The sequence below is a fragment of the Mytilus edulis genome, chromosome 9 (assembly GCF_963676685.1).
Source record: "Mytilus edulis chromosome 9, xbMytEdul2.2, whole genome shotgun sequence".
In the NCBI taxonomy this organism is placed as follows: Eukaryota; Metazoa; Mollusca; class Bivalvia; order Mytilida; family Mytilidae; genus Mytilus; species Mytilus edulis.
The window spans coordinates 14531987-14544928 of record NC_092352.1 but is presented as its reverse complement, the minus strand read 5'-3'; the positions used below and the strand labels follow the sequence as shown (position 1 = coordinate 14544928).

The 12942-nt window shown below is 29.9% G+C and overlaps 1 protein-coding gene across 9 annotated transcripts in view; it reads right to left on the bottom strand.

Annotated features, from left to right (window-relative positions):
- The window catches only part of LOC139489542 (uncharacterized), a 42703-nt gene extending 32629 nt beyond the window's left edge, over positions 1 to 10074 (bottom strand). For 3 of the 9 annotated variants that reach the window (XM_071276056.1, XM_071276055.1, XM_071276061.1), the window contains exons 1-4: positions 9691 to 10064; positions 8027 to 8117; positions 6555 to 6650; positions 1192 to 1263 (exon numbers count right to left, since the gene is read on the bottom strand). In XM_071276056.1, the coding sequence (XP_071132157.1) occupies positions 1192 to 1263; positions 6555 to 6650; positions 8027 to 8117; positions 9691 to 9728 (297 nt within the window). In that variant the 5' untranslated portion in view covers positions 9729 to 10064. Of the gene's footprint in view, positions 1 to 1191; positions 1264 to 6554; positions 6651 to 8026; positions 8118 to 9690 lie in introns of all 9 variants that reach the window. The other 6 variants (XM_071276059.1, XM_071276057.1, XM_071276062.1 and 3 more) reach the window with 3 other exon arrangements.
- Between the last annotated feature and the right edge of the window lie 2868 nt (positions 10075 to 12942).

Genomic DNA, 12942 nt, shown 5'->3' with positions numbered 1-12942 from the left:
ATTTTATAAGACTATTTATGTGGGCTACAATTGCCAAAGTCTTAAGTTCAACCCCTGTAGGATGATTCTACAAAGCACATTTTTTTCTTCAGGAAACTTGCTTTATGAAAATATTATTGGAGGTTCCCCTAGTATGGTTTAAAAATTAAATCACATTAGATTATAACTCAAATTCTATACAAAAAAGTATTAATATTTTAATTTCAGTGTCAGAGTTATATCACTTTTTAAAATTCAGCTATACTTCAGATAAGATAAATCATTAAAAGATTTGGATTTATAAGGGGAGATAAATGACAATTTCTAATTGTTTTATTGTGTTTTGAGTATGAAGTATTTGCCACTAGATGTCATATTATACTATATATAGTAAATAATATATACCAAAGAAAAATACAATGGAACTAAAAAATAAAATAAACTCTTATAAAATGTTCAAGTACAATGTACTTCAAAATTGAATCTTAACAACAAGAATCCCACTGACTGAACTTGAAACATTTATTGACTAGATGATAAGGGGACATAAGGTTTCCTTTACATTAAAGCACAGGATCATAACCAAGAGACAAATATTAATTTTTCACCAGAAATATTCAATATTGTTATAAAAGGTATTCTTTCATGATCATCAACAAAGAGGGCATAATAATTTTACCACGTCCATATTGATTATATTGGGTCATTATTATTGAATTAATGGTATACACTTCCGAAATAATCTTTTGTAAGTGAGAAATTATTGAACATATTCATTCTTATTGCTTAGTGTATTGATAAAAAGTACAATTAAATATAGCTTAACATACTGTAAAGGTCTGACAGTTCAATATCATGAATATGTATTAAATCAGGATGTTCAAACAGAAATATGATATAGATGGATAAATACCTATATATGTTTTCTTAGCTATTCTATTCAATATGATCAAAAGAAATTGCATGAAAAAAAGCCAATATTTCATAGAATTAATCACAATCTTTATTTATGTACATTTAGATTCAAAGACTGTAAGACTTCTTTCATCATTTAAGATTTTTTAATTTTTCAAGGGGAGATAACTGTATTTTGACATGGTTTTCAATTATGCCATAAAAACTTAAATATATATTTCTACATCTACATGTATATACTAGCCTATAAAATTAACTACTGAATTTTTTTTTTTTTATAAGTTATAATCAACATACCAGAAAATTATATCGTATCATAGTTTTCTTCAGTTTTCCCTTTACATATTCTTCTCTGGCAAACTCCTCTCCCTGTATTAAAGAGAATAAATGGTTTATAAAGTGGCAGTACATATTCTACATACATGTAGCTATGCAGATTGTCTTGTTAGGTGAAAAAACGTTTTGCACAAAACCTGTACACTATAGTGTTAAAGCCTAACTTGAATATAATAATGGCCAAAGCAAATTTAACAATGAACTGGAAATGAAATTTAGGCAAAGGTCAGGTGGTAATGACTGGATGACAGGTATCATAAAGAACATAATTTATACAAGTTTTGGTTAACCTAGATGAAAAGTGGGATCAGTGAAATCTTTATTTAAATTGAAGTCATGGCCAGATGACAAATGCTAGAGTGGGGTGCTCATTTTCGCCATATCTTTCCATGTTTTCTTCAGTTTATGTTCAGGTCCTTATGTTTTTGAAGTATACTGATATTTCTATATGAAGATAACTTCAAATGCAAAAATCATTTGAAATGTCGGATTAAAGGGTGTTTGAAATTTCCTGATGTTTTGTCAACAGGGGACACATATTCGCCGTTGTTACACATCTATTTAAAACCAAATAACTGCAGCTTTAAACAATATGTATCAAAAAAATTTCATTATAGATGAATAGCAGACTTTTGAAAGGTGTAAAAAATGAAATTTAGGGCAATCAGTCAAAGAATTACTAAAGAAATACTTCTTTGAAATCATTTTTTTCATTCAGGAAATTGGCTGAAAATCGTTGTCCGTTTTTCGGTCCTTTGCAGTAAGTGCCGAATTTTGGTCTCATTTTCTAAAATTATCATATTTGTTGTAAAAAAATAATTTACCGGCATATTTCTTCAATTTCAACCATCCTTTGAAGTTTTAACACCTCAAAATCATAAAACGGCGAAATTGTGTCCACGGCGAATATGAGCGCCCCACTCTAGACTGAAATTTTTTGTACAAATTTACATATATTTCTAAATTTAAAAAAAAAAAGACTAATATGTTCACCTGTTAAGACCAGCATGTGCAGTCTGTCATACTAGATGAACACAGGAGTTTAGCAATGAGATCGCATTAATATGACAACTGTCAAATGGACATATTTACCTGAACCCTCTTACTAAGGACTATTGGTAACCTGTCAATGTATAGTTATCTGAAGAAAAAATTATCACAAGAGTGTGAAAATTGAGTACAGTCGCTCTTTTTACAAAAAATCTTAAGAATAAAAACAATTGCAAGTCATACACATTACAGTATAACTTACAACAAATTTTAATCATGATAGAAGATAACATTTTTTTTTAAAGAGTTTGCATGTTCATATGACATATTATCAAGATATATATAGATATGAACAATACAAAAACTATCAGGAGAGAAAAGGATTGAAAATGGATGATATCTTATATTGTAAGGGTATATTGACAATATTGTTTAGAGTAGTTTTGTAAAGATGATCAAATATTTGTAAAGAAATACTTTTAAACAAACACACAACTTTCAAGCAACAACCTAAACATTTCAGTCATTTATTATACTTGAAAAAGATTACTTTAATTCTAATAAATCATGCAGTTAAATATCCTTGATTTAATAAATAAAAAACCAGTTGTCAATGGGAAGCTCTTCATTTTGTATAATGTATTTTATAGGTAATATGATATTACTATATTTTATTATGTCCTTACAGTTTCTACTTCAGTTTTTTATAAAATTTATTTGAATTATCTTATTACTAAAGAGTTTAAATAAGATTTAATAAAGACAATGTAGAGTTTGAGTAAGATGGAAACTAAACAACAAAAGAACCATTATTAATGTTCAGCAATAGATAACAGACTATATAATTTGGTTGTGGAACCTTGCCATTGTCTGGAGTCAAGAAAAAAACACTTTCATTACTGTTTTTCCAGTAGACTGACAGTCATCAGAGATCAAGACAACTGCTAGTCCTGACTTAGTCAGTTATCATTAATATTCATTAATTAATGCTATATATACATGTGACTATAGGAAAACCTTTGACAACAATCAATAATTTACATATGAAATTGAAAGTCTTCTAATACGAAATTTAATGCATGACAAAAGACAAGGATCAAATAAACTACCAGGAGACATTTTCTGCAGAACATCAAGCCATTTATACATTGTAAAAGTTGAAATGGATATTTACTCTGTACAATACTAGTACATGTATTTTTCTATTAACACCCTTATCTATTGGGATTTTTTTGTTGTTGGACTGCTGTCTCAATGACAGTTCCCCACCCCCACACATCCCTTTGATCATAATCATATGCACCTTTTAGGACTAAACAGTAACCAATATGATTTTTCAGTATTCAATAACTACATTCTCTCAGTATTGAAAGTACATATATCTAATCATCATACAAGATTAATATGTTTAAATTGAAAATAATTTTACCTAAAACATTTTGTACTCTTGCATGTTTTTATTTGCTGTCTGTGACAACAAAACAATTCTCATTCCAGTAATCGTTGGAACATGCACGTAGGTATCTACGTTAGGAATAGCATACTATTCTTTAAACAGTTTGGAGTGGATTGATATACAGAGTACATGAATCTAGGCAATCATTGATATTTATCATTTCAATTAATCTTTCCAAATCAGTTACACAAACATTTGAAATCAAATTAAATCCTTACATCTAAACTTGTGTAGAAAACTAATTTATGTCAATAGAATAAAACATAAATTTGAATCTTCATGTCAAAATTCATAGTATGTCGATTAGTATCTACTTGAATATTGGTGTGACATCCTTTGAAAATAACTGATTTCAGATTTAAACTCGGAGCAGGACTAAAATTCTAAATAATGAAATCCAATCCTAGTATTGATTATACATGTAGCAGTTTTACTCTGGATAATTAAAAAGTTTTGAATGTTTTATTTTTAATCCTTTTGTCTACAAATATATCCTCACTGCAAAAATTTACCCTCGTTGTAAATGAGGGTCTGGCCGGAGGGTGGTCTTGATTTCTATATTCATAAATTTAAAAGTATTTTTTTTATTTTGTTTACCCATTATTCTATTTAGGGAATGACTGTAATAATTTTCTGTTTATGAAGAAATAACATAAACAAAATGTGGTGCAAACTGAATAACCTGTGTAGTGGGTTATTTCAAAGTGTGCACCACATTTTTTATGTTATTTCAAATAGACAGAAAAAATATTACAGTCATTCCTTATTATTTAGTTCTAAATTCCATTTTAAACCGGAGTATATAATACAAAAAATGTTGATGACGTCACAGTCACAGGACTAAATTATGTCTTTGAGCTGATAGACAAAACTTTGACAGCCAATCAGAACAAGCGTTACATCCAAAATTAAATTATTAGGATTAAGAGTTAATAAAAAGGTGTCTTTCCTTGTGTGATGTACATGTACCTTTCAATAACCAGGAAAACATAGTTCACTATAACTCAAACATCTGTCTTTGTATTTATGTTTGATCTGTTTTTCCTGTTTTGTTATTGACTTAAAATGGAGATTTGGTAACTATGGGCTATCATAGCTTCCTTTATAGTTTAGATCTTAGTTTGACCTTTGTTGAAGGTTGTGATATCATTTGGATGTTGATTGGTGGGTGCAACTGTCTTACTGATAATTACAGATTGCTGTAGTTCCTAAGAAAATTGTGACAAAAATTCCACAAGTGGTTACTATTGTTAGAAAATATAAGTTTAGGTAAACAGGAAGTGAAAATTTGAAATTAAAAAACAAGAACATTTCACACTGCATGACTCCTTTGTAATGTGGATTTAAAAATTAACAATTACTATTAGCATGCCAATATATAGAGAATTTTAAAGCAGAATTGTTGTATGCAAGATTTGTTAGACTTTTCTTATGCTTCAATATGGTGCAATGAATAAATGGAAGTGAGTGCTCCATTTAAAAAAAAAAAAATGTGGGTAATTGTTACTTAAACAAAATGTTTAAATGGCTTCTGACATTTTCTCAAGGGGTTTCATGTCTGCTATAGACTTAACATAAAGGTAATGCTACAATTGATATTAGAAATTACATATACACAGTATGACTTATACTGTTTATGAACATTCTGTTCTTCAACATGCTAACTGACAAAGGTTTGGCTTGATCCTAGATGATAAAAGATTTTTTTCAGTATGGTATATATGATATACATTGACTGTAAACAACAATGTTTAGAAAATTGTCATTATGAAAGTAGTTGTAATTTTATGAATTGAAATATCTTTTTTGTAATAACATTTAGACTCTCCAGTGATTTCTTTACACTAGAGGTAATTAACATAACATATATATAGTAATTGAAAATCAATAAAGTTGACATTTAAATACATAAATAAATTGCTTCAATACATGTCTTTTCCATGAATCACTTTATGATTACCAGGATATATGATGTCTGTTAGAACATGTATCTATTACAGTAAATTACCAATTATGAATATGTAAATAAAATCATCATTGTTATGAAATGAAACCTAGACATCCAAAATCCATGGAAAAAGCTTTATTTGTCTTGTCATTAAGACATTTTAACACAAAGGCGGCTGTATTTCTCTCTTGGCATTGGCATAATTGTACACAAAAGGGGCAGTTTTGCATGGATACATTTTTAAAAACATAAATGTAATGCTGATTCAAAGTACTCTAATATAAAAAAGAAGATGTGGTATGATTCCCAATGAGACAACACTTCACAAGAGACAGTTACAGACTTGTTACATAGTGGCAAATTAAATTCCTGTTTGTAATTTTTAATCTAGACTCATTTGTAGGAGATTGCATATGTGTAGTTTGGCTTGAATTGGCCAATAAAAATTGTTTCAAAGGAAAAGATAGTATTCATAAATTAGGCCTATAGGTTGTTTAAAAAATCTTCACCTGTAGTAAAAGCCATACTGGTTGCAGGATGAGTTATTTTATGTTATTAAAGATTAACCATTTAAGCAAAAATACAGCCTAACACAATTCCAATGGATCAAGTCAATCAAAGGGAGAAACAAAATGTGACCATAAAAACATATCTGATAATGCACATCTTTTTTTTAAAAGGGCAAATTTCACCAACAGATGTCACTTTTAATATCTTGAAAATTATCTTAATGAAACATTTGCAGTGGCAGTTCCCAGGGGCAACACCTCGGTTTTTTTTTTATAATAAATACATTTGAACATGTTGAATGGAGACATATGGTTGGAACCACCCTTTATCTTGGGTTGGGAACCCCCTTGTTAAAAATAGCTGGACCTTAGCTTGCATTTGTTTTTTAATATAAGAAAGATTTCTGTTTGTACTACTCACCAAATCCATTTTTGTAAGTCTAACTCTAACTTCTGGTAAGCTGAAGTAATGCTTGAGTGCTCTGTCATGCAGTCCATCATACTGCAGTGTTGGTCTCTTTGAAAACAAATAAAACATTTTTATAAAATGCAAATGTTATTTAAAACAAGTCAGACACATTTTTTAAAACAAGTTCAGCCCGAAAAGGAGGCAAAATCAATAAGGTATCCACAGTCTTACCAAAGATGGCAATCTGAACAAACTTCTGATACCATCTTCAGAGTAATCAAATATTTATTATTAATCAAATGATTGTTGTACTAATCAATCAAACTTACAAGAAACATGCTAAAAAGCAGTAATTCTTGGTATATACACTTTGTCAACATTGTAAATAAAATCATCAATTACATTGTACTCTCAAACAAGACCTATCCTGATTTAAAGGAATATTCATTTCACATTTAATGCATGTATACTTTTCAAAATAACACTCATATCTCATTGAGTATTTAAATGTTTCTTTTCCCGATATCTGTGAAATGAACAAAAATAACTATCCCATATATATATTGTATTGAAATGAATCTTTAGTAAAAGTAAAATAAATTCACACCCCCCTCCCCCCCCAAAAAAAAAATCTTTGAAAATTTAAGTCTTAGCGACAATAATTGATATTCATTAAGCTGTTTAAAGAGAAACAAAATAGGTTACAATGTAAGTACAAAAAGAAAACTCTCTGAACTACAAATTATTTGAGAGAAAATATATGTGGAGGTTAATTTTATTCAGAATACTGGTATGCTTGGATAGACAAGTAAACATGTACTGTTATTGCTTATTTTTCACCTGAAAAATGTGTAACAATTCTGTAATATCAGTGATCTTGACCTTTAAAGATCTATACAAATCTATCAAGAACAAGTTAGGGGGAGATGATGTACACTTGGAATTTCTCCGTTGCACAAAATTCCAAGAATATATTGTAAAGTAAAACATGGATTTTAAAACTAAGTTCCATATTTTTTTATTTAAAATATCATCTCATTACCGATTTACCTATATAAACATATATGTGCAAATTTAACTTCTGCTCTACTTAAATAAACAAGATCTTATATGTATTTAATCTTAAAATATAATTAATCAAAATTTCAATGACTGAAATTACTATTGGAAAGAAAAAAACATTACAACCAGGTTTTCCTTATCATCAACTGATTAAATGTTTTTCTTCTTAAAATTTTAAATCTACTAGTACTACCATGATTACAATTTGTAATACACTAATATTTTAATGGAACTATACTTGTATTTTTACTTGTAGAAAAATTAAATCAAAGATTGTATTTCTCAGCGTAAATTTTACAGCAAACAAATGGTTCAAATTACACAAAATGTTACTAGAAATAGTAGAAAATGTACATTGTATCGTGACTATACCTACATGTATATATATACAAGGTATTGTTGTACATTGTTAATGAACTTACAGATTTTAATGGGGGATGATCAAGTTGTGGACTGTGTACTCCAGATAAATCAAATCCATCTTCTAATCTTTTCACATCAAAATAATATTTTCTGAAATTCAGATAAAAAATAATATAATATATATTTATAATTTATTATAGTATGAACATTTAGATAACAGAAAAACAAAGGATATGGGGTATCTATCCATGACACAAAATCAGTTCATGCACAGCTAAAATATGCATGTAAATGTGTACTCTGTAATTGCTGTTTGTATCAAAAGCACATAAAATACATTCTTTTTGAATTCTGAGAAAAAAAAGAATGTACATGAATTGAAGCAACATTGTACAAACACACATATGATCAATATTTATATACAAATATAAAAGACCTAGAATCCAGAATACAAAAAAAATAAACATAAATATATAATCTTTATTATAATGAATCATTTATCTACTATCCCGAACCCCAAATTTTTACAAGGATTGCTTCAATATAAACTTTTCACCAACCATGCCAATACCATTTGTTGTAACAGCAAACTAACTTACATTGTATATACATTGTATCTATTAAACTATTCGACATATATATTATTAATTAGAACCATGCAGACTCAGGTAAAACAGGTTTTTTTTTTATCATGTTTATAGGAATTATTGTGTGCATTTATTAATGCGATTTTGTCATTTTAGACTAAATGTGATCTTCATTTTTTCAATATTGAGAAAATTCCTGTTTAATTGGTAATAGTATTTTCCAAATGCGATTTTAAATTGTTTTGATTATAACCCTGTTGCATTTTTCGAAATAATAAAATCTTTGCAATAAATTCTGAATTCACAGTAGATACTTTTGTACAAAATCAGAATATGCACAGCAAAAAAAACAGTTGGTTTACACGCTCAACCGAGCACATGTTTTGTCTGTTAAAAACTTATTATGTATACATTTGTATATATATGCCAAACTCTAAATAAAATGTACTTACTAACATTGTATTAACTTAGGTATACTTCAAACAAACTGGACAAATAAAACATGTTACCAGTTTAAGCCATAACAGAAATTAGTGCTTAAACTGTGCTGTTTACATGTACATTTTGTAGATGTACGTGTTTCTATATTTTTTGTACAGAAGCTTTATTTTTTGCATTTTTTGTAAGTTTTCACTTAATTAGAATTAAGTTTTTTATTGCTTATACAGTGCATGTTTTATGTAAATATGCTGATCTGCTCTTTTTATTTTAGGCTTTGTCTGTATATATATTTAAGCCTTTGATGTATATGTCACTGTGTGTGCTTTAGCTTATAAGATGTACATGTTGCTTTAAATTTTTCATTTGTACATGTGCTTCATATTTATTGATGTGAACGGCATGTGCTGTATATGTATCTGTTGATATGTAACTTTGAAAGGTAGGGATTGAAGGATTTGTGGTTAAAAGTTAGACCTGCTTAAAAGTTATTCGAACTAGACTTCCAAAAATTAAATATGAGATGAATATACTAATTGTCAACACAACAAATATTTAAACTCCCTGTTAACTTCGTTGGTATTAGGAGTTTAGGGCCAGGAGTGAGGACAAATAAAAGATCAAAAGCAAGTTTATCAGATTTTTTACATCATCCCAAAAAGTATGTAGCATAAGCAAATAAAACGTTATCCACTTACAGTTTTCTTCCGACAGTTTTGATAACTGCGTCCGACATTTTGATTTGTGTAATCCAAAGGAAAAAAATAAATCCTGGTAAAAATATAACAATTTTACATTTCCCACATTGCTGTTGTTTAGGACGCGTCACTCAAGCGATGTACACAACCTAAAACCTACGCAAGCACCTGCTAAAATATAGTTCTGAGATATCTTTATTTGGTACACACTATTTGATTATTATATTACTTATAAAAATCCAATGTAATCGTATTTATATATTCTAGACTTATTATTTTAATAAATGTTCGAATGAATGAAATATCAGCTATATTTGTTATGTTACTGGTTACCAGGAAAAAATATATATTCGTACGCAACCGGAAACGAAAAATTGAGGGAGTGAACTCTTGTCAAACAAATTGATAAACTGGTCCGCCGTTCTATCTATAGCTTCGCACCGAAGGAACGGGTTGGAGCTATTGTCACATTGGCATTAATTGGACGAGTCTTACAAATTCAACGATTCGCTAATAAAATTGGCCAATTAAAGTGATAGGAAATTGACCTCAAATGTTAATACTGTGATGCCGCAAAATAAACAAGTATCTGTTAATTAACCCCATGGTAGTTGCGCAGATAAATGACCAACGAGCGTGTTAACATGCCCTTGAAAAACTGAGCCGGTATCTTTTATTTCCTTAAAAACTCAGTAGGGTAATAAATGTGCTAATTTTTCTTTGATTTGATATCAGTATAATAAATAATTAAACATAGTCCATGATGTACTAGTCTCGTCGAATTATTAAATCCCGTGGTCAGAATTCTGACCACGGGATTTAGGCCATACCTGTTGTCAGTGTAGCGATAAGTGAACACAACAGGGGTCCAGTTTAACAAATTGAGACATTTAGAGTTATTTCCCATTGTATAAAATAGTGATTGATTGTTATTTGTCTAACTTAATAAGGTAGATGGGGGTCATAATCGTAAATCAGCATTATTTTGAATAAATTACCGCAATGGAGTTGCTATCGTGATTTTTTAAAAGTATTTGTCACAGGACTTTTTTTCAAGCTACAAATTGTGCAAATTTAGATTTTGTAAAACCCAACCTTGTGTGATAGAAACGCGGCGGGAAACTATAAAAGGAGGTTGTTATAATGTGCTTTAAAATTAGAATGAACATTGTTTTTGTCTTTGTTTTGATTTATCCTGTTCGGATCCATGTTTGTGTCTCACTCTTCATCTGGAGTCAAAACTGAATATACGTTAATATACTTTGACCAAGGATTTGTATAGTATACTATACAAATCCTTGCTTTGACCTATAATTGTTAAAGTTTTTACACATTGTGACTTGGATGGAAAATTGTCTCACTTGGCACTCTTTCCATATCTTCTTATTCCTGAATGAAATAAAATTAATGAAAACATATAGAATCATTGGCATAACAGCGTGGACAACCGCAATACTTATTTTGGTAATAAAATACTGTTTACCTTTAACTTGTTCGTCATCGGCTCACACAGTCTGTCAGAGGCCTTCCAATGGGGATTTAAATAGAATAAAAAAGTAAATTACACTGCAGGTGCACGAGGGAAAACAAGACAGTGAAAGAATTCAACATTAAAATTATCACACAAAGTTTAGCCCTCCGCTAGTTATTCGTATTATTTCAGTGATTTAGGTGTTTTGATAGAACTTCTGGCGAACCCACAATTTTTAAAATGTTTAAACACGTATGGTATGACAAGTAGATCTTGTTATTTAATTTGGTACCAAATTTCTTTACTATTGATATTTTTAAATGTTTATTTCACCTATTTCCCGGTGGATAAAAAAAAAATCTAAAAACACATCTGAAGTATTCATATAAGTGGGCGTATATGCATTCAAACATTTACATTCGACTTAATAACATTGTCTGTCGTTTGAATGAGCCCAAATTTTACCTCTAATGATCACTTACAAAGTGATAATGAAACAACACTCTTACTATTAGTACTTTGAACAACGAATCCTAGCCTGGGTTAGGATACGATCTTTTTGAAACAGCTATTTAACTCAGGAAAACGCAACATAAACGTTTCAAAACCGAGAGATGAAAATACTTGTTTCTAAATGTAAATAGAACCGTGATGAATATCGCCCCTTTTAGAATTGACTGTTATAATACAGATAGTATGAAATGATAAGATTTGGTATGATTAACGTAGATGTAAAAACAACTAAAGGTCAACGTAAGACCTAAAAAAAAACATTTAAAAAACGTACAGAATTTTTTTACAGGCAACGAAAAAATGTAAAACAATTCAAACGAGAAACCAACGATCTGCATGGTCGTGCATGAACAAAAAAACAATCGCGGAAAACAAAACACGTATGATTTACAGCAATATACGACATCCTCTAAATAATAGACTCCTTCACGGCTTGGGACAGGAACACTCCGTTGAAATGTTGTCTCATGACAATCATACCACATCCCCTTACCGTTATACAATATACCGGTTGTGGCAGGGGTTGATATTTTGCCGGCGGTCACATTATTTAGCCTGGGACAGTGGCGTAACAGCACAACATAAGAATCAGTTGAAAAGGGCTAGCTAACTCATCAGATCGGTATAAACACAAAAATAAATAAAGAAATGACTAAATACTGATCGGAGAGTACTCGCAGTTACTGTAAGCTAGTTCAAAGCCTATAAAACTGTGAGAGAAAAAAAACAAGTTTCCAACCAAATATAAATCAGTACACAATCCAATCAAAACATAAAAATCTCTAATTTCTTGATGCTCTTACGACAAGTAAATGTGCAAGGTTATACCGGTATTTCCATTTTAATGAGATTGAATCAGACCTCATCCAATGTACTTAGTTTAAAGACAGTCCACTTAGAAGCATGGTATTGTATAATGCCAAAGTATATAAGTATCGACAAGATGTAGAACCATACGGTGTTAAAACTGCATAGCAAGACAAATTAGTTATGTCAAGTTTAATTTTATATTGATAAAAAAATCAACGATGTTAATTTAATAACCTCCTGAATGGGGGGGGGGGGGGGGGGGGGGGTCCTGAATAGATTTATTTAAAGATCGACAAGATAACATGAATCGTATCTAAATTCACGAGTACGGCCTTTCTTTTCGAATTTTGCAAATGAGGCTCACGGCACAGTAGAAGGAAAGCTAGTAAAACTATTCGACTCTTTCTAACAAATATAGACGAATCTAGTATCGTACCGTTTATTCGTTCCCTACTATG